Source organism: Lynx rufus, unplaced genomic scaffold (genome assembly GCF_022079265.1).
Source record: "Lynx rufus isolate CCGP_SWC_20201006 ecotype Redwood Valley unplaced genomic scaffold, mLynRuf1.p SCAF_45, whole genome shotgun sequence".
NCBI lineage: Eukaryota > Metazoa > Chordata > Mammalia > Carnivora > Felidae > Lynx > Lynx rufus.
The window spans coordinates 1,683,823-1,706,604 of record NW_025814862.1 but is presented as its reverse complement, the minus strand read 5'-3'; the positions used below and the strand labels follow the sequence as shown (position 1 = coordinate 1,706,604).

At 48.8% G+C, this 22,782-nt stretch overlaps 1 protein-coding gene across 1 annotated transcript in view; it reads left to right on the top strand.

Annotated features, from left to right (window-relative positions):
• The window catches only part of KLHL22 (kelch like family member 22), a 40,026-nt gene extending 19,142 nt beyond the window's left edge, over positions 1–20,884 (top strand). Inside the window, exons 4-7 of the mRNA XM_047098244.1 lie at positions 1,646–2,364; positions 9,477–9,669; positions 16,582–16,815; positions 19,925–20,884. Coding sequence (XP_046954200.1) covers positions 1,646–2,364; positions 9,477–9,669; positions 16,582–16,815; positions 19,925–20,290 — 1,512 coding nt within the window. The 3' untranslated portion in view covers positions 20,291–20,884. The remainder of the gene's footprint in view (positions 1–1,645; positions 2,365–9,476; positions 9,670–16,581; positions 16,816–19,924) is intronic.
• The last annotated feature ends 1,898 nt before the right edge of the window (positions 20,885–22,782 follow it).

Genomic DNA, 22,782 nt, shown 5'->3' with positions numbered 1-22,782 from the left:
TTCTGACTGACTTTTTCACTCAGCATAATACCTTCCTGTTCCATCCATGTTGCTGCAAATGACATGATTTCATTCTTTCTCATTGCCAAGTAGTATTCCATTATATATATAAACCACATCTTTATCCATTCATCAGTTGATGAACATTTAGGCTCTTTCCATAATTTGGCCAATGTTGAAAGCACTGCTGTAAACATTGGGGTACATGTGCCCCTATAAATCAGCACCCCTGTATCCCTTGGGTAAATTCCTAGTAGTGCCATTTCTGGGTCATAGGGTAGTTCTATTTTTAATTTTTTCAGGAACCGCCACACTTTTCCAGAGCAGCTGCACCAGTTTGCATTCCCACCAACAGTGCAAGAGGGTTCCTGTTTCTCCATTTCCTCGCTAGCATCTATTGTTTCCTGAGTTGTTAATTTTAGCCACTCTGGTGTGAGGTGGTATCTCAGTGTGGCTTTGATTTGTGTTTCCCTGATGATGAGTGACATTGAGCATCTTTTCATGTGTCTGTTGGCCATCTGGATGTCTTCTTTGGAAAAGTGTCTATTCATGTCTTCTGCTCATTTCTTTACTGGATTATTTGTTTTTTGGGTGTTGAGGTTGGTAAGTTCTTTATAGATTTTGGATACTAGTCCTTTATCCGATATGTTATTTGCAAAATATCTTTTCCCATTCCGTTGGTTGCCTTTTAGTTTTGTTGATTGTTTCCTTTGCAGTGCAGAAGCTTTTTATCTTGATGAGGTCCCAATAGTTCATTTTTGCTTTTAATTCCCTTGCCTTTGGAGATGTGTCAAGTAAGAAATTGCTGCAGCTGAGGTCAAAGAGGTTGTTGCCTGCTTTCTCCTCTAGGGTTTTGAAGGTTTCCTGTCTCACATTTAGGTCTTTTTGAGTTTATTTTCCATTTTGAGTTTATTTTTGTATATGGTGTAAGAAAGTGATCTAGTTTCATTCTTCTACATGTCCAGTTCTCCCAGCACCATTTGCTAAAGAGACTTTTTTCCATTGGATGCTATTTCCTGCTTTGTCAAAGATTAGTTGGCCATACATTTGTGAGTCTAATTCTGGGTTGGTGTATGTGTCTGTTTTTGTACCAATACCATACTGTCTTGATGTTTACAGCTTTGTAGTAGAGGGTAAAGTCTGGGCTTGTGATGCCTCCTGCTTTGGTTTTCTTTTTCAGTATCACTTTGGCTATTCGGGATCTTCTTGTGGTTCCATACAAACTTTAGGATTGTTCTAGCTTTGAGAAGAATGCCAGCGCGTTTTGATTGGGATCGGTTGAATGTGTAGATTGCTTTGGGTAGTATTGATGTTTTAACAATATTTATTCTTCTAATCCAGGACTGCTCTCTACTTTAATCGCTGCTCTTATAAATGAGGAAACTGAGGCTCAGAGAGGTTAAGAATGTGCTACAGATCTCTTTGAAGCCCAGGTTTAAACCCAGTCAGTCTGCAGTGAGCCCCAATCATCTCTACTATTGGGGGAGAGCAGCTGCGCCAGGCCTCCATCCACTTCAGGAAAGGTCAGGGGCGGTGGAAGGGGGCCAGCTGTAAACAATAGCTTCGCGTCCCCTGTTATCCTCTGTCTCCCTCACTCAGACACTGTTCCCAGCCCAGGCTTGAATGGGGCTTGTTCTTTTCACAGATCCCAGAAATCATCCATTTCTGCTGTGATTTCCTCATGTCCTGGGTGGATGAAGAGAACATCCTTGATGTCTACCGGCTGGCGGAGCTGTTTGACTTGAGCCGTCTGACTGAGCAGCTGGACACCTACATCCTCAAAAACTTTGTGGCCTTCTCTCGGACTGACAAGTACCGCCAGCTTCCCCTGGAGAAGGTCTACTCCCTCCTTAGCAGCAACCGCCTGGAGGTCTCCTGTGAGACCGAAGTGTATGAGGGTGCCCTGCTCTACCATTACACCCTGGAGCAGGTGCAGGCCGACCAGATCTCGCTGCACGAGCCCCCCAAGCTCCTTGAGACCGTGCGTTTCCCCCTGATGGAAGCTGAGGTCCTCCAGCGGCTGCACGATAAGCTGGACCCCAGCCCACTGAGGGACACGGTGGCCAATGCCCTCATGTACCACCGCAATGAGAGCCTGCAGCCCAGCTTGCAGGGCCCTCAGACAGAGCTGCGGTCGGACTTCCAGTGTGTTGTGGGCTTTGGGGGCATTCATTCCACGCCATCCACTGTCCTGAGTGACCAGGCCAAGTACCTGAACCCCCTGCTGGGAGAGTGGAAGCACTTTACCGCCTCCCTGGCTCCCCGCATGTCCAACCAGGGCATTGCGGTGCTCAACAACTTTGTGTACCTGATCGGAGGGGACAACAATGTCCAGGGCTTTCGTGCCGAGTCCCGGTGCTGGAGGTAGGCATGGGTGCTTGGCTGAGACTTGGTCTGTGGGTGACGCTGTGGTGCAGGAGTTGTGGGCCTAGGAGGCTGCTTATGGAGTGGGGTCTGCGAGGGCCGAGGCTGTAGCCTTTTAAATTAATCTTGTGGCTCATCGGGTAGGTCTGTTTTGTGGAGTAAAGTCCAGGTTAATTTGAAGAGTGAGGGCTGTGGTGAGGCAAGGAAGAGGGGACCCAGCATGCTTCCTTTCGCTGTTCTTTTCCTCTCAAACCCACTCACCATGGGTCATACCCACTGTCTTGTTGGTGAGGGTCTAGGTTGTGATTGTGCACTTGGACTGGCCAAACACAGGGAGGGGACCTAGTTGCCAGGAACACTGGGCAGGGCAGCTTCTCCTTCCATCTCACCCTCTCCGGCTTTGACATGTATCGTCCAGGGCTCCCTCTGCTAGGCAGCTCTGCCCTCTGAAGCACAGGCGTTGGTGGAGGATGGCTTCCGGTCCTCCCTCCCTCTTCTGCAGTGTACAGTTCTCAGCCTACGGGACCCAAAAGACAGGCATCGCTGAACCTCGTGCCAGGTTTCACCACCCTTGCCTGCCCTGTCGTCAGTGGTGTTGCTGGACATGGGGTCCCCCGAGGTCCTCTGAGGAGGCAGTTTTTCAAGAAGGAGTGGGATATTGTGATGTACTATATATGTTTTTGCTATATGTTACGTCTATATCCACAGTTTCTGGTTCACAGCTCCCAGAACTCAGAATTTCCCAAGGGAGGAGAGTGCTAATTTTGTCTTGTGTTATGTTAATGAGGTGACTTTGGAAGACCCCAAGTGTAAGGGGGTGCTGGTTACTGGGAGAACCAGCCCTGTGGTTAGAGGGTTGGAATTTCAGGCCTACCCGCTGACCTTGGGGAGGGCAGAAGGGCTGGTGGCTGAGTCAGTCGCCAGTGGCCAGTGATTTAATCAATCATGCCTATATCGTGAAGCCTCCATAAAAACCCAAAAGAGGGGGTTGGGAGAGCTTCGGGATTGGTGAACACCGAGTTGGAGGTGCTGGGAGATTGGCACACCTGGAGGGGGCAAGGAAGCTCCCTACTCTTTCCCCAGACCTTGCTCTATCTATCTCTTCCTGTCTGGCTATGGCTGTTCCTGATTTATAGCCTTTTATAACAAACAGGTAATCTAGTAAATATGTTTTTCTGAGTTCTGTGAGCTGCTCTAGCAGGTTAATTGAAACCCAAGTAGGGGTTCATGGGAACCTCTGATTTATAGCCAGTTGGTCACAGGCACAACCTGGTGCTTCAGAGTGATATTCTGAGCCAGAGGGGGTTATTGGAACCTCCAGTTGGTAGCTGGTAGGTCAGAAGCATAGTAAACAGCCTGAGCTTGTGAGTAGTGTCTGAAATGGGGACAGGTGGGGTGGGGAGGCATCTTATAGACTGAGCCCTTAACCTGTGGGATCTGATGCTTTCTCCAGATAGATAGTGTTAGAATTGAGTTGAATTGTAGGACTCAGTTGGTGTTCCAAGAATTGCTTATTAATGTGCAGAAAGTGTTGTGGTCCCCCCACCCTACCCCCCGCCACTGCCCTGCCCCAACACACATTGGAACTGAGTACAGAAACCCAAAAGAGGGGGTTTTGTGGACTGTCATGGTCTGTAGGATGCTTCCAGCTCTGTCAGTCTATGGAGCTATGATCTCACAAATCCATTTTTGAGGGCAGAACAAAGAAACCAACGCAGATCCCCATAGCCTCAGCTACCATTAGGTGTCTAGGGCCCCTCCACTGTGCTTTGGCTTGATATCGTGGGATTTGGTGCATGTGGGAAGTCTCCATCTTCTGTAGGCTGAAGGAAAGCTGGCATTGCAGAGAGAGAGATTGCCAGCTGCTTCCATGGCTGTGAGGTACTGACCAAGTTCATGTTCATGTTTCCATCTTTGGGGGTGGAGGTGGGATCTGGCCTGGCCATGCCCCATGAGGGCCCCAGCACTTCTGGGAAGAAATCACCTTTGTTAAACTGATGAGACGCAAAGCTTGGCAGCTCAGTTGAGGTTAAACAGGAGGACATGCTGAGTACAGAAAGGAGGAAACAATACTTTGATTTTCTCTCTAACAGAATACCCTCCAGAGTGGGTGTGGCAGCACCAGGTTCAGCCTTCCCTTGAAAAGCCTCAAAGCTTCCTTTTTAGGGGCCTGTTTCTTTCACGGTGGGAGGGCCAAAGCCACATCTCCCTGCTGAGGCAACCCACAGACCTACAAAACAGACCTCTCCAGGGTGTTAAGGTCACCAGCCTTTAGCATACAACGGGGTGGTTGTGTGCCCACTGGGAGGCCAGCCCTGGGGCTTTCCCAGAGGGCCATGCCCAAGGGCAACAGTTGGGTCCACTGCCTGCCCTTAGTCTGCCCTTTTACTGCTTTGATGTCCGTTGCACTCAAGACTAGTCTAAATTTCCCATTGGTGAACATGTGCTCTGAGTCCCAAGCCAAACTCTGGAAAATGCTAGTATCAGCACCAGTGTTTGATAACCATGGCCTCAAACTCCAGTGAGAAGGTTAGGTCACTGTGGCAGGTAGGGTTGGTGAGGCCTACCTGGCAAGGGGAGGTACCTCAGAAGGGTTGGGGTGCAGTATCTGCCTGGGTGATGGGGTGGTGGCGAGGGCCCTGGTGTCTGTTCTCTCTATAGGGTGAGAGTTCCTTTAATCTCTTCATAGACTTTTAAAACTGCCAGATGGGTCTTAATTTGAATGGTCTAAGAGTTAGCTTCTCTTCCCTCTCCCCTTCCTTAATTTACCAGTCTTAGGGTCTACAGACTCTCAGAATATGAAAAGACAAAATTTGCAGTTAGTTAGAGTTTGCATTTTGAGGCTTGAGGACTTAACAGATTATATCAGAACACTGGTATAGGAGCTTCATATAGGAAGTTAACTCTCTTGGAGCAAATTTTATTTGTACTCCTCCCCCACCCCGCTTTCAAAAGTCCACATTATTCCACTTTGCTTTCATGAAAGACCTACGTTAGTGCCTATTTTCACTAACCAGTAGAATTCCAAAGAGGATTTTCACTTTTACAAAAACAAGACGAAAAGAGAAGATCATGTTCAGCATTGGTTTAGCAGTGAGCCTTTGTAGAGGAGCTTGCACCCTTAGCGAGATGGCCCTTCCAAGTGCCTTCCCCAGGAATGACACCCAGCATCTCAGCATCAAGTGACCATAGCTTTGAACTCTATTTGTAAGCATCTGTGCTTTATCTCCATTTATTTTGTGCATTCATTAGCAAGGTGTGACTTCAGGTATCAGAAAAGCCCTGAGAACGGTTATTTTTTGGGCCTGGGAATGCTCAAATTTTTTTCCATGTAAACTAATTGCAATTGCTCTGTTTTATGCCATTTCAACTTCTGAAAGGTTTCCAAGAACACCCTACTTTCGGATGGGAGAGGGCAGAGCCTGTACTGATATGCCTTACCTGGGAGTGGCCTTTTGCCCTCTGACCTTACTTAGAATAGCCACTTGTTTTTAACGTGGGGCATTCCCATGTCTGTTTGGAATTTAAAATATATTTTAAACATTTCTTTGATTGTAATGGACTTCATTAATAGTCATAGGAATGTTGGAGCGCCTGGGTGGCTCAGTTGGTTAAGCATCTGACTTCGGCTCAGGTCATGATCTCACAGTTTGTGAGTTTGAGCCCCGCATCAGTCTCTGTGCTGACAGCTCAGAGCCTGGAGCAGCTTCAGATTCTGTGTCTCCCTCTCTCTGCCCCTCCCCTGCTCATGCTCGTGCGCTCTCTCTCTCTCTCTCTCTCTCTCTCTCTCAAAGAATAAATAAACATTAAAAAAAAAAGTCATGGGAATGTTGGGGCACCTGGGTGGGTCACTCGATTGAGTGTCCGACTTCAGCTCAGGTCATGATCTCACAGTTTGTAAGTTTTGAGCCCTTCATTGGGCTCACTGCTGTCAACATAGAGCCCACTTCGGATCCTCTGTTCCCCTTTCTCTCTGCCCCTCCCTGCTCTTGCACATGCTTTCTCTCAGAAGTAAATAAACATGAAAAAAAAAAATAGCCATGGGAATGCTTAAGTTGTGGAAATACAGAAGAAAAAGGGTCTGCTCAATTTAACAAGGACTCCAGAGCGTTTTGTATCCACTATAGCTTGAGCTTCCGAGTTTGCAGTAGGGTGATCTAAATTCTGCCTTAAAGTGACTAGAACTGTTTATATCCTTCTGTAGCTAGTTTTTATTAGAAAAAATATTACTTGAGAACTTATTCTGACAAAGTAGAAAATCAAGAAAGAAATGTGGAATACAGGACACAGTGGGGAGATAAGAAATAAGTGCAACTGTGATTGTGTCTAAATTACTGATGTATGGTGTGTGTATGTATTGCGTGTGTGTGTGTGTGTGTGTGTGTGCGCATGCACACGCACGCACGCACACGTGCGTGTGTTAAATCTGAAACTGCAAATCCAAATGAATGCATCTGAGGAAGCTGTGAGGGCCGGAAGGAAGCAAGCGGAAGCATCGGGTGGGTCTTGCTTGTCTCACTCTGGTGGATGATGCTGACTTGCACTTAACTAGAAACGGGGTTGGGGAAACATGTACCTGAATGAGTGTTGTACACAGGAAAGGCAGTGGGAAGCGCCATCCCAGTCAGTTGGCAGGGCCTCACGAGTGCCGAGCCCTGGACTGGCTTGGGCTCCGGTCCCCAGCTGGACCTTCAACTGGCTGGGCCTCTTGTCATTGAGTTCTTAACCGCCACCTCCTTGGGAGGCCCTTCCTGGTCCCCGTGAGAGAGCTCTGACCTCCCGGCCCCCTCTGCCCAATAGATTATGATCTCTGAGTAGATCACCCTCTCTCTACCTCTGTTCTTGTCCTTTGTGGCATTTGTCATTATATGGAGTGCTTGCTTACGTGTTCTCTTTAGCCTGCTTCCCATCTACAATGGAAAGAAGGGTCCTGGTCTGGAGTTTGCCTCTGGATTCGCAGCACTGAGCACCGTGCCTGATCCATGTTGGGTCGCTGGTGAATATTTGCAGAGTGACTGAATGATTTCACCTATGGTAATCTTTGTTCAATTCACTGAGCCCTGAGTTACAGCGAAGTCTAGGAATACAGACTTGAGTCAGTCTTAACGAAGTCCCTTTCTGAGCCCTCACGATAGCTTTTGGAGGCAGGTGGCATCCCCCTGTTGGCCAGGTGCGGAAACTGAGTGAATGTCAAGGGAGGGAAATCAATGCCTAGACACACCCAGCTGGATGGGGCAGACCAGCTGTCCATCCTGGGTCTGTGTGACCCACATGCGTGTTCTTTCTCTCCTGTTGGCCCCAACCCCTGAACACCTTGTTTCCTGTCATTCCTGTCTGGCAGGGAAGAGCTGGCCAAAAGGTGCAGGCAGGAAGAAGCAGCTGCCTAGCGCATCTGGATGAAACTTGTCTCTTCACCAACCAGTGTGGGGCTCAGACCCAGACCAAAGCAAACTTTGCTCATTCTCTAATGAGCCAGTTGAAGTTCAGCTTGTCTTCTTGGGGTTGGTCTTTCTATGGAGAAATAACCACTTACCTGAAAGCGGCTGTAATTATGCATGAGCTATTGAGCAAGGAGGCTTCAGAAGCAGGCACTCAAGATGCTGGTGCCTGAGTGGATGTCCAAGGGAAGGGGCCAGATGCAGGTCAGGGGAAGAGTGGGCTTGGCCCTTGGGCTCTCAGGGTCCTGGTCCCTCAAGGTTCTGTAATTGTCTGTATTGACCCAAGTAGCATACTCGCCTGTGTGCCCCACGGAGTGCCAGGCCTGGGGCATGGAGTGCGGCAGGGCTGAGTGCTGGCAAGGTTGGTGTGGACTGGGCTGTAAGGGCCTCCTCAGCTGCTAGGCTAGTGAGGATTTTGGTGTGAGTGGGGGCTTTGCTGCTGAGGGTAGGATCGGTGGGCAGAGGGAGCGTGGGGTTCCGTTCAGGACCGGTGAGCAGCCAGCTGGAGATGGTTAGGAGGCCTTTGCAGTGTGGGTCTGACATGCAGGAGGAGGAAGTGAGGGGTGATAGCTTGTCTCCTGGGGTGATTGAGATCCTGTGGGTTGGGCATGTGAGGCCCCTCAAAGGCAAATGAGGGGCAGCACGACCTCAGGGGGGCTATGGGAGGGGGGCAGCCACACAAAGCAGCTCAGAGTGAAGTTGCTTGGGGATACGACTTTTTAAAAAAATGTTTATTTTTGAGAGAGAGAGTGGGGGATGGGCAGAGAGGGGTACAGAGGATCCAAAGCAGGCTCTGCGGTGACAGCAGAGAGCCCAGTGCGGAGCTTGATCTCCATGGTTTGAGCTGAAGTCAGACACTTAACCAACTGAGCCATCCAGGCACCCCTCTCCATCAGCCTTTTAAAAAATCATATCCCCGGGGTGCCTGCGTGGCTTAGTTGGTTAAGCATCAGACTTGGCCCAGGTCATGATCTCGCGGTTTATGAGTCCCACGTTGGACTCTGCACTGACGGTGTGGAGCCTGCTTGAGATTCCCCGCCCCCCCCCCCGCCCAATCTCACTCTCTCTCTCTCTCTCCCTCTCTTTCTACTCCTCCCCCATTTGTGCTTTCTCTTGCTCTCTCATGATAAATAAACCTTTTAAAAAAAGGTTGATGGAGAAAGAAGGAGATGTGGGAGATGGCTCTCATTCCACCAGCTGGCAACAGGACAGCTTAGGAGAGGTACCTGAAGTGATGGAGGTGTGGTCTGTGACAGGATGCTGGCAGACGACTCTGGAGGGAGTGTTGGCATTGGCCATAGGCCGGGAGGCTGTTGTGCCTGTCCAGGGATGGGCATTCTTCAATGGGGATGGGACTGTGGGGACCATGGATCTGGATAGGTGAGATGGGGCAGCCTGGGGTGGACAGATAGGTGGGCTAGAAACCCCCCATGAGGTCACCCCTAGAATATGATGGCATCATGGGCAGAAACCCGAGTTCCTGGTCATGCTTTCCAGGCTCCATGCTGGGGACATATCCGTGTTCAGGCATGTAGCAGCCTGCTGGTGTGGCTGTGGGTAGGCCTGTGCTGGTGTGAGGGCAGCTGGGGTACAGTGATGGAGCAGGAGGTGTGGGCCTGCTGGGCAGGCTTTCTGGCCTATCAATGATGCACTGCCTTCATGTTCCCTCAAAAGGTATGACCCAAGGCACAACCGCTGGTTCCAGATCCAGTCCCTGCAGCAGGAACACGCCGACCTGTGTGTGTGTGTTGTGGGCAGGTACATCTATGCGGTGGCGGGTCGCGACTACCATAACGATCTGAATGCTGTGGAGCGTTATGATCCCACCACCAACTCCTGGGCTTACGTGGCTCCGCTCAAGAGGGAGGTAAGGAAGCCCCTCCAAGTGGGGCCTTCTCCTTGTCTGCTTTCCTTAGACGGTGTGCAGAGTGAATGTGTGGCCAGGCCAGGGAACTAGGCCCAGTGGGTACCTCCAAAGACTCTGCACTGTGATTGGACGGGGGACCCCTGAGGTTCAGCCACCCCCTGGGGAGATCCTCCCAAAGCACGCATCAGACTCCATTCCCCAGAATTTCACCCCTATCTCGCCCATCAAGGGTCTCGCCACCTTGTCCCAGGAAGCTGCTTTAACCCTGCAGTTCAACTGCAGACAGAAGCCTTCCCCTTGTCTGTCCTTCAGGACAGTGGAGCTGAGCTGGGACGTGTCCAAAAATGTTAAACAGAAGGGACACTACCATAGAGGAGGTCTCAGGAGCCTCAGACTTACACAGGCTTCCTGGAGGGTGGGGCCTTTGAAAAGCCAGAAAACCAGTTTAGAAGTCGTATTTCATATTTATTCATTTGTTTTTTAAAATCATGTGCATCCTGCATAGTACTTTGGATCCGATTTGAAGATGTTTAAAATATGGTCATTGTGCAAAGGTGGTGCTTTAGGGATGTGCCTGTCTTATCTTATGGACTTGGGATATTAGGACCCTGGCTGTAAAACCAGGCACAAGATCCTAGGGCAAGGAAGAGGCCTCAGTGATCCAGGTCCCATGTTTTGGGTGCTACCTCAGAGCAGGGTAGGCACCCTTCCCGTATTGGCATTATAATTCGGAGAGCACCTTCTATGGCCCAGGCTACCTTTGGGCATCTCTGAGCCCTCTAGTGGCAGAGGATGGTGTGGGGACACACATGGGGCTATTTCCCAGGCTCTGCCATAAGAGCTCCTGCCTTTCTGAACCTCCTTCCAAACCTCCCCTCTTTATCTCTCACCTCTCTCCCAATTCCCTCAGGGGTGTAGATTTTGACCTCAGGGGGCTGAGGGTCTTCCTGATGGGCCCAGCTCTTTTCCAGGGTCCGTGAGGCCTCTGAGACTGGGGTCTCCCACTGTAGTTCTCCCAGGTAGGAAGCTAGCCTGCTCCTTGCTCTTCAGCTTTGGGGAAGGAAGCCCCCTTTGGTGGGGTACTCACTACCCTCATTCTGGAAAAAGGAAAAGATTTTGTATGGGAAAGATCAGGGGGTCATTGAGACCTGATGGACACCTGAATTCTGTTCTGGAAAGGAGTGAGTGGGAATGGGGGGCTCCAGGGGTTCTTTGTCTGGGGCTGCCTGGTGAAGCTGTAGTTCTCTGATGTGGCCACAGAGGGGCAGCCTCGATCTTCAACCTGCTTCTCCCCAGAATGTCAGTGTTCCTTCCTTCCTTCCTTCCTTCCTTCCTTCCTTCCTTCCTTCCTTCCTTCCTTCCTTCATACTGTTTGTTCATTTCAGCTACTTTTTATTAAGCACCTACCATATACCGTGTTCTGGGGATCCAGTGGTGATAAAAAATGAGAAAGGATTTCGCACGCACGCACACACACAGGTCATGGCGCTCACAGCCCATGTTAAGAGAGACTGCTTTTGACCTCTAAACAAATCATTAAAGTAACTATTGTGCTAAGTGTGTTGAAGGAAATTGAGAGAGTTGAGCTCAGCATTGCTCAGAGAGGGGTCTTTGGCAGGACTAACCCGAAAAGACTGTTTGGGGAAGGCCCAAGCAGGATGTTGATTAGACCAGGGTCTAAAGGAAGCAGCTGTTGGGAGAGGGAAAAGAAGCTCCCAGGCCAGGAGGGGGACTTCCCAGTTCTGAATAAAGAGGGTTGGCATGAGGAGGGATTGTGAAGAGATGAGGGTAGAGGGGAGCAGCTCCTGAGCCATCAGGTGGTCCAGGTAGGGGCCATTGTGGCTTGTGCTAGGGTGGAGGCTATGGGGAAGGAGGGAGATGGGCAGGTTCGAGGTGTAGTTTGGAAGTAAACTGACCAGACTTGCTGATGGATCAGATGTTAGAGAATGAAAGGGGATAGATCATGGAAGATGCCCAGGTGCCAGGTTTGAGCACCTATGCTGATGACCAGGCCGCTGACCAAGAAGACAAATGAGTTTGGGAATGAAAAAGAAAAGGAAAGGTTTCATCTAGGACATGATAAATATTGCAATTGGAAATGTCAGTTTGGCATTAAAAGTGAGCTCAGGGGAAATAGAAATGTGGAGGGTTTGTCAGGACATGATGGTGTGCACATGAACAGCTGTGATGAGCTCAGAGGAGCAGGGATGAAGAGAAGGTTGTGGAGGGGCAGCCAAGGAGGTAGACGAGAAGCCTGCCAGAGAACAGGGGATTTTCTCCTGTGAGCAAAGGGGGCCCACAGGTCCCAGAGAAGGCATCTATGCAGTCCACATTGCCAACTCAGAACCCACATTCAGACATAGCAAATGGCCGAGAGGAAAAAGCTGTCACACAGCCCCATCCATTTGTCATGTCCTCTCACCTGTTTCTTAGGGACCCTCATAATGCTGAGTCCCACCAACATGGCATCATTAAGAACTGGTTGCTGACATCCCCCCAACAGACCATGAACTCTCTGCCCCAGCAGCAGGCAGAGTGTTGCCTTCCTGTGTTCCAGAGGAGAAAAAGGGGATCTCTGCAGGGATCTCTACTCACTTAAAAAACCCCTCCAAGAGAATTCACACTTCTAGGAAGATAGAGTAGATACATTCTTCTTGATTCCTCTGTGCTAAGTACAACTCAAAACTCTTGGCATTATACATAAACTTAAGACTCGGAATGGTTGAAAGAAGGCAGTTCAGCTAGGGATCTCAAGAACTGAGGACAACACCACACACTAATGTGTTCCCTGGGTTTTCTTTTTGCCTCATATATCTCAGACTTGTAAGTAAAGACGCTGACAGCTGGTAACACCGATGGGAAGCAAACTTCAATGAATGTATAAAAATTGAAATCCTACAGTGTGTTCTCCTACTCAAATAGACTCAAACTAGCAATCACCAACAGAAATCTCCAAATCATTGGAAACTGAACAACACACTTCTAAATAATCCATGGGTCAGAGGGAAATAATAAAAATACCTTGAAGTGAATGAAAATGGAAAGGCAGCATGTCAAAATTTGTGGCATCCAGCTAAAGCTGTGCTGAGAGGGGATTTGTGGCACTGAAAGCATATGTTAGAGAAGAAGTAAATTTCAAATCATTTATACAAACTCCTATCTTAAGAATTTGGGGGGGGGGAGCAAAATAAAGCCAAACCAAGCAGAAGAAAAGAAATATCAAAGAGCAGAAATTAGAAGTTAAAAGCAGTAAAATCGTAGAGAAAATCAACAAAACAAACAACTGGCATCTTATTAACAAGATCAACAAAATTGACAAACCTCTAGTAAGTTTGAGAAAGAAGAAAGAGAAGACACAATTTAAAATATCAAGAATAAAACGGGACATAATTACAACCCCTGCAAACTTCAAAAGGATGATAAGGGGGATGATACTATGAACAACTCTACACATGTAAACTTGATTACAGATGAAATGGACTAATTCCCCCAAAATACAACCTAACACAACTGACTCAAAAGTAAATAGGTAACTTGAATAGCCCTATACCTGGTAAGAAAATTAAACTTCGCAGAAAGAAATGTCCAGGCCTAGTAGTATTGAGGAATTCTAAACATTGAAAGAAAAGCTAATACCAAATCTGCATGAATTTTTTTTTCTAGAAAATGGAAAAGGAGAGAATACTTCCCAATTTATGTTACGGGGTTAATATTGATAGCAAAACCAGACAAAGATGGTACCAAAAAAAGACAAATCTCTCAAATCTCTCATATGTATATCTCTCATATACATATAATATCCTTCACTGAATGTTAGCTAATAGAATTAACCCCCTTCAATAAATACATGACAAAATGGAATTGATTACAGAGATGGGAGGCTAGTTCCGTACTTGAAATTTAATCAGCGCATACTTGACCATGCTAAAAAATCACATGTCAGTCAAAGCAGAAAAAGGATTTGACAATATGTTGCATCCATTCGTGATTAAACTCAGGAACTTAGAATAGAGATGCTTTTCTTCGACTTGCTGAAGAACATCTACAAAAATCCTACTGCTAGTAGTGTGTTTAATGGTGACAGACTGAATTGAACGCTTTTTTCTTAAGTTGGGGAGCAGAGCAAGGATGTCTGTTCTCACCACTCTTATTCATCATAGTTCTGGAGGGTCTAGCCAGGGAAACATGGCAAGAAAAGAAAATAAACGCATGCAGCTTGAAAAGAAAGAAAGAAAACTGACCCTACCAATCAATAAATTGTCAAAAATCTAAAGGAATATACAAAAAAAAATCCTAGCACTAATAAGTGAGATCAGTAAAATTGCAAGATATAAGATAAAAGCATATAAGATATAAGCATAAAAAAATCAATTGCACAGTGCCTGGGTGGCTTAGTCAGTTAGGCATCCGTCTTTGGCTCAGGTCATGATCTCGTAGTCCATGAGTTCAAGCGCTGTGTCAGGCTCTGTGTTCACAGCTCGGAGCCTGGAGCCTGCTTCAGATTCTGTGTCTCCCCCTCTCTCTGCCCCTCCCCTGCTCATGCTCGCTTGCTCCCTCTGTGTCTCTCTCTCTCTGTCTCTCAACAATAAATAAAGATTAAAAAATTTTTTTAAATCAATTGCATTTTTGTGTACTAGCAACAAACATGTGGACACTGAAATTATGAAGATAATACTATTTACAATTGCTCCAAAAAATGAAATACATAGGTATATATTTAACACTTACAGGATTGATATGCTGAAAATTATAAAATACTAATGAAAGTTATAAAAGAAGATGTAAATGAGTGAGGAGACATACCATGTACATGGATTGGAGGACTCAAATAATAAAGATGTCAGTTCTTCCCATATCAATATATGGGACCTAGAATACCTCCATTGTGTAAAAGAATAAAGTGGGAAGAATCAATCTGCCTGATTTCAAGACTTAACTACATAGTTATGGTAGTCACAACCATGATATTGGCAGAGGGATAGACACATAAATCAGTGGAACAGAATGGAGAACCCACAATAGACCCACACAAAATGCCCATCTGAATTTTGACAAAGATGCAGAAGCAATTGAATGGAGGAAAGATAATCTTTCAACAAATTATGCTGGAACAGTTGGACATCCATAGGCAAAGAAAGTGAACATCAACCCAAGTCTCATACTTTATATAAAAATTAACTCAAATGCCTTATGGGCTTATATGTAAAACATAGAGCTATATTTATTGGGGGAAAGTAGAGAAGTAGAAGAAAATCTTTGGGATCTAGGGCTAGGCAACAAGGACTTGGACTTGACCTTTCCCAAAGGATGAGCCGTAAAAAGAAAAATTGATAAAATGGACTTCAGCAAAAGTACAGAGGGGATGTACAGATGGCAAACAAGCACATGAGAAGATTTGCAACATCATTAGCCATTAGGGAAGCTCAAATTAAATTCATAGTGAGAAAACCACCTATCAGAGAAACTAAAAAAAAAGGACTAAAAAATGGCAACACCCAGTGCTGGCAAGGATGCTAAGAAGCTCGGTTTCTCATACGTTGCTGGTGGGAATGTAAAATGGCACAGCTACACTGGGAAAGAACTTCACAGTGTCTTTAAAAAGTTGACTTCCAATATCTTGGGTATTTTTCCCAGAGAAATGAAAATTTTGTACACAAATATTTATATCGGTTTATTGGTAACGACCAGAAATCGGGGCGAGGGACATAGGTGTGATTACAAATCGGTAACAGGATTACAAATTGGCAAATCCTAGTGGAAGTGGCAATGTCCTGTGTCTTGACTATGTCAACATAAGTGTCCTGGTTGTGTTTATTGTGCTACAGTTATACTAGCTCTTACTACTGGGGAGTCTGGGTAAAGGGTACATGTGGTCTGTATTATTTCTTACAACTACATGTGAATCTACACTTCAAAATGAAAAGTTTAATTTAAAAAAGCACCAAAACCTCCCAGCCCCTACCATTGATGGGAGAAGACTCAGACCCTTGGTATATGTCCTGCCCAGTGCTCTCTCCCCTGTTCTCCACCCTGTCCACCTCTCCAGCCCTTTACTGTGTCCCCACACAACCTGAATGTTAGTTACTGGCTCTGTAACACAACTCTGGAGCTTCCACACCCCATGGGGCTCCTCTACCCCTAAAACACACAGTGCTCTGCCTTGGGGCCCATGGGCCCAGCATGAAGGGCCTTGCTCAGGGTGGGTAGAGTGAGTGGGTAGGAGAGAGGAGGATGTGGTAGGGACCAGTGTGAGGAGTCCAGCTGGCAGGGCAGGGAGGAGATCCTCTGCCAGGGTGCATGCATAAGGCTGAAGACCAAAATCAAAAGCAGGGTGGTGTATTTTCCTCCTCCACACATAAGGGTCACTAAAATGGCATTATTCTTGGTGTTGATTTTGCATCTCACTTTTTTCCTCATCATGTCATTATATATTATTTGTGAACAGATTTTGAAAGTGGGGTCAGCAGTCCTGGAGGATTGGCTGGCCATTGGGAGAGGGGGTGTGGGGTTGTGGGGGGAGGTGGAGGGCACTGAGCGTGGGTCAGGCAGTCCCAGAAGTGCTATCTATTCTCCTGTGTCTGGCTCTGAAAGCTGTGCTTTGATTGCTTTGGGCCCCCCATGCAGACATCTCCTTTAGGGGCAAGGGAAAGAGAGATTCCATTCTCCACCTTGTAGAAACTCAGAGTTACCTCTGGGTCCACAGACTGTCTCCTGTTGGAGTAAGGTTGGGGTGGATGACTTGGACTGTATCAGGGAATATGCTTGCAGAACGTGAGGTGGAAGTTGGGATGCCATGAGGCATGGGGCAGCTTTGGGGGTATGAGTGGCCTTGGCAAGGGCTCCTGGTTGCCCTCCCTCATGGCCCTCTTGCCCCCTTCCCACTGTCCCGGTTCTCTTGGTGGCCCTGAGCAGGTGTATGCCCACGCGGGTGCCTCGCTGGAAGGGAAGATGTACATTACCTGCGGCCGCAGAGGGGAGGACTACCTAAAGGAGACACACTGCTATGACCCAGACAGCAACACCTGGCACAGCCTGGCGGACGGACCTGTGCGGCGGGCCTGGCACGGCATGGCCACCCTCTTGGACAAGCTGTACGTGATTGGGGGCAGCAACAATGATGCTGGCTACAGGAGGGACGTGCATCAGGTGAGCAGAGCTGGGCTGCCCACCTACACATTATTCCCATCCCTTTTATTTATTTATTTAAAAAAATTTTTTTTTAACGTTTATTTATTTTTGAGATAGAGAGAGAGACAGAGCATGAACGGGGGAGGGTCAGAGAGAGGGAGACACAGAATCTGAAACAGGCTCCAGGCTCTGAGCTGTCAGCACAGAGCCCGACGCGGGGCTCGAACTCACGGACCGCGAGATCATGACCTGAGCCGAAGTCGGCCGCCCAACCAACTAAGCCACCCAGGCACCCCTATCCCTTTTAATTGTTATGGATGAAAAATTAATTGTAATGTGTATGCCTTTTTTTAAATAGACTTTATTTACTAAAGTTTATGTATTTTGAGAGAGAGAGTGGACGTGGGGAAGGGGTGGTGAGAGGGAGAGACAGAATCCCAAGCAGGCTCTGTGCTATTAGTGCAGAGCCAGACTCAGGGCTCGAATTCATGAACTGTGAGATCATACCTGAGCTGAGATCAAGAGTCGGACACTTAAAACCACCCAGGTGCCCAATAGACTTTTTTTTTTTTATGTTTACTTATTTTTGAGAGAGAGAGTTTGAGCAGGGGAGGGGCAGAGAGAGAGGGAGACACAGAACTCAAAGCGGGCTCCAGGCTCTAAGCTGTGAGCACAGAGCCCGACGCGGGGCTTGAACCCACGAACTGTGAGATCATGACCTGAGCCAGTCAGACACTTAACGACTGAGCCGCCCTGGCGCCCCTAGACTTTATTTTTTATAGCAGTTTAGATTCTTGGCAAAATTGAGCAGAAGGTACAGAGATTTCCCATATACCCCCACCCCCACACACATGGTCTCCTCACTGTCAACATCCCCCACCAGAGTGAGACCTTTGTTACAGTCAGTGAACCTACGGTGACGTGTTGTTACCCCAACTCCAAAGTTTACATTAGGGCTCACTCTTGGTGGTGTACATTCTATGGGTTTGGAAGAATGACATGTATCCACCATTATAGTATTGTACAGGATACTTTCATTTGTTTTTATTATTAAAAACATTAATTATAAAATTAATATAACCACCTTGCAAAATGTTTGAATAATGGATAAGGGTGAGGAAAAGCACCCATAATCCAGCTCAGTGCCACTATTTTTTAGTCCTACCCTTGCATAGTTTCCACCTAATTGTAGGTAAAGAGCATTCCATTCTGCTTCTGGCTAAAGTTTGTTATGGCTGTTTTCCAGTTTAATTCTTGATCTCCATAGCCACCTCTTCTACCTCAGTGGCTCTGCAGAATTCTGTCACGTTGATGCATCATTTGGATTGGTTCAAGTTTTAACTATTTCAAGTAACATAAGTAATATTTGCTTTGTAGAACTTTTCAGGTATTTTGGATTATTTCCTTAGGTGAGAGCCATTCTTCTCAAAGCGTGGTCCCAGACTACCAGCATCCAATCACCTGGGAACTTGTTAGCAATGTAGGTTCTCAGGACCCACGCCGGGCCCATGCCGGGCCCATGCCCGACCCACTGAATTGGAAACTCTGGGGGCAGGGCTCAGCAAATCTGTTTTTATTTACTTATTTATTTATTTTTAATGTTTATTTATTTATTTTTTGGAGAGAGACAGAGTGCAAGCCGGGGAGGGGAAGAGAGAGAGGGAGACACAGAATCCAAAGCAGGCTCCAGGCTCTGAGCCGTTAGCACCGAGCCCGACGCAGGGCTCGAACTCACAAGCTGTGAGATCATGACCTGAGCCGAAGTCAGATGCTTAACTGACTGAGCCACTCAGGTGCTCCTCAGCAAATCTGTTTTAATAGGTCTTGAGTGGTAAGAACCCCTGGGCTATAGTGGATTAGTTTCCTATTGCTGCCATGACAAATCACCACCAACTTAATCACTTAAAACAACATAAGCAAGTGTATTCTTACAGTTTGTAGGTCCTAAGTCTGATGCGGTCTCACTGGGCTAAAATCCAGGTGTCATCAGGGTGTCTGTCCTTTATAGAGGCCCTTGGGAAGAATCTGCTCCTTGCTTACTCAGGTTATCAGAATTCAGTTACCCACGTTTGTAGAACTGAGGTCCCTGTTTCTTTTCTGGCTGTCGGCTAAAGGCCCTTCTTGGCTTCTGGTGGCCTCTGCATTCCCTGGCATGGGACCGCTTCATCCTCAGCCAGCAATGGCAGGTTGTCCTTTGACTTCTCTCCTGTTAGACTTTCTCCCCTTTCCTTTCAAGGACTTGTGCAATGAGGTGGGTCCACCCACAATATCCAGGATAACCTCCCCATGTCTAGATCCAAACCCTTAAGCACGTTGGCAGAGTCCCTTTTGCCATGTAAAGTAACACTCACAGATTTTAGAGATTTAGGGCATGGACATCTTTGGAGGGTCACTTTTCTGCCGACCACAGCTGGAGAACCAAGTGTGATTATTAAGTCAAAAAGTAAGATTTTTGTGGCTCTTAGTACACATTGCCAAATAGCTGTCGTGGAGTGTCAAATGCACAGTAGTATGGCTTCATTACACATTTGCCAGCACTGGATCTTGTGATTTTTCTTCCCCCAGTGGCTGCCTGTTGTCAGGGACAAATTTAACTCCTATTTTACATTTTTTGGATTATTAATAGGTTGAACATTTTCCCATGTATTTGTTTACTGTTTGGGGTAATTTTGGAGACATGAGAACTTTGATGGTCATCTCTAGTCAGCAAGTTAACTATTTCCACATTTTATCTGCACTTGCCTCTGTGTTGGGTACTTTGTGGGGCAGTTACTTGGGGTCCTTGTCCTCAGTCAGTTTCAGTCTTATGGAGGGGAGAGAACCCAAGACCTTGGAGAAGAACAGCATGCCAGTGTGCCAACTGGGAGATGCCCACACACCTGGGGCCACAGGCTGGCTGAGGGCCCCGGAGGCAGGGCAGAGCCTGGTCCATGGACAGGACATTTTGACGCTGGCCCCAAACTCTTCCTCCAGGGGAGCCGGGTTTACACATAGCCTGGCTGCATCCCTCAGCCTTGGTCTGAATCCAGGGCCTGGCTGAGAGTGCCGCCCTGCCCAGCTGGCCCAGGACGGGCTGGCAGCTCTGTCCCAGCAGGTGTCCAGCTTTACTCTGACCTTGGCTTTGCAGGTGGCCTGCTACAGCTGCACGTCTGGGCAGTGGTCGTCCGTCTGCCCGCTCCCAGCTGGACACGGTGAGCCTGGCATCGCTGTGCTGGACACCAGGATCTACGTGCTGGGTGGCCGCTCGCACAACCGTGGCAGCCGCACAGGCTATGTGCACATCTACGACGTGGAGAAAGACTGCTGGGAGGAGGGGCCGCAGCTGGACAACTCCATCTCGGGCCTGGCAGCCTGTGTGCTCACCCTGCCCCGCTCCCTGCTCCTCGAGCCGCCTCGTGGGACCCCTGACCGCAGCCAGGCCGACCCGGACTTTGCTTCCGAGGTGATGAGTGTGTCTGACTGGGAGGAGTTTGACAACTCGAGTGAGGACTAGGGCTCCGGCACCTGGTGTCAGAGGGAAGGTGGCAGGAGCTCTGAGGGCAGCAGGTCCTCAAGTGGTCCTTCCTGCTGGCACCGCCTGCTTGCTGGCTCCTGCCACCTATCCTTCACACTAGCCTGCCTGCCGGCCCATAGCAGTTATTTGGGGAGCTCTGCAGATCTGTGGCTGTAATTACCCTACGTTGGGGAATGCTTACAGAGGGCTCTGGTTCTCTGGAGGAGTTGACTGGGCCCACTCCTCCTCAGCTCGGACAGGGTGTGGCGTCACCAGCTGTCTTGGCCTCCCCAGTCCCTGGTTCTAGTCCCTGCTGGGCTGAGAAGGCACCCTTCTCCAAAGGGACCTGGGAACTGGCCTCACGGATGAGGGGGCCCGGGCATATTGCGCCCCCTTCCGTGGGCAGGGAGGGGGTGGAGTGAGCCCGTTGCCTGCCTGGCATCTGGGGGTTTGAGCTATTACAAGCTCCCTGGAGAGAGAACAGAGATACATAGAATTGCCCGAGACTGATTCTAGTAATAAAAAAGATCCCCTACAGCTGGGCTTTTCTGACCCTATGTTGTTGACAAATGAAATAAATCCTCTTACAAAAGGTGTGAATTGTTTTTCTATGGCCGTGGCCACACTCCTTTCATAGCCCGTGCAAGCCTGCCCCACCGGGCTTCCCAGGGTCAGAGCTGCTGAGTGGCAGTGGGAAGCCAGAAGCCCCCCTCTGAGGGAGAAGCACAGTACACCCCCAGCTAGTGAGGCTGTTACTGGGAAACCTGGAAACCTACCCTGGTCTGCTGACAAGTGGTCGCTTGGCCTGCTGGAGCACCTTCTCTGGTGAGGTGCTCTTCTCTGAACCTGGGTCCACCTCGATTAGCAATCTCTTGGCCCCAAGTAAAGCCCAGCCTGACATTGAGAAAACTGCCCCATGCCTGGGGAGGGAAGCCCAGTCACGATAGGCTTCCCCCAGCTTGCTGGATCTGAGTGTGGCCGGGATAGGAAGGGGAGAGCTGCATTTCCTGTAGGTTCACTAGCTAGCTGAGTTCTTAGCACACCGTCTCAAGGGTCATGCTGCTACAGTGGATGGGAACCTCTCTGGGCCACCAGCGAATGGGTTGAGCTTCCAGCACCAACCTGGCTTCTCCACAGCTGAGCTTCTACCTGAACATCCTTCCCTCCTGCTGTAGTTTCTGTACTTGCAAACTCCCAACGGCAGGCCTCCCTGCCAGCAACACCCTGCTGGTGATCTGTGACTTCCCAAGTCTCCCGGGCAGAGCATGGGGACAACTGGGGCTTCTTTCTGTACCCCAGTGCCTTGCCCAGAGCCTGAGGCAGCTGGCACCCTGTCGTGGATGGAAGAGAGCAGAGAGGCAGTGTGTGCTACTTGATGGAAGGAAGAGGGTAGGATCCAGGTACCCTAAAGACTTTGGGGTGTGGGGTGAGGCCAGTGGGAATTGCTGTGCTGCTCAACACCATATGTATGATCTTCATAGCTGTCTCTTGGGGCTCGGGTACCCCTGTGCAAATATGCCCCCAATCCCTGACCACAACATGATCTCATGCCCTTACACTTCGGGTGGCAATCCTAGTGTTGACCCTAATGGGTCACTTCTAATGGGACAGGATGGCCACATCCTTCAGTGTCCTCTCCCCTGCTCCTTGAGGGGCTCACAGTAGGAACCCAGCATTTCCTGTCTCTGCCACTACCTTGCAGGCCAGGGAGGCAGTTCCTACAGACCCCAGAGTTTCTGGGAAGGAGAAACCAGAAATGCCTACCCCCCTCTGCTGTGCCCCGGGCTTGCTGGTTCCATCCCCCTACCCAGAGCCATCAAGGTGCGGCCACAGCTTTATGAGACCTCTGCTCTTCAGGGGAGGAAAGGAGGATCTGTGAGGCCCTGTGGAGCATGGGATGGGGTAGACGCAAGCCCTGAAAGGAGTCTCGCCACTGTCCCATGTGGAGGCATTCATGGCTATCCACCACCGCCCTCCCCCCCCCCCCCCCACCTCCTGTCTCAGGACCTAGGCAGCCTGGGCGCTCCAGCTTGGCAGGCTCTCAGGCCCAGCATTCATACCTTCACTCAGCTCAATGCTCATCCCTCTCTGCAAAATCCTCACCCTCTCAAGTACCCCAGGGAAGCCATCCTGGCTGGAACGGGTAGGCCCAGGCTCTGGACACCATGGTGTGTCTTGTGTGGTTGTTAGTCTGTGGGTGCCTGTGAACCCACAGCTTCCACAGGGCACCAGGCCAGCCATAGGGATGATCACTCACCCGCATTTCTCCATCTCCTGATAGGGATGTGGTGGCTGGGACAGACATGGGCCTTGCACTTGACACCTGAACTTGGCATTGACTAGGAGGTGGCCATGATGGGACACATGTAGGGGACTGTGGGTCTTGAGTGAGATGAGGCTAGGGACAGTTCTGCAGGCAGTGGGGGGCAGTCAGATGTGATTAGAAAGACTATTCTGGGTGATACACTGATGGGTGGGTAGAGATTTGAAAC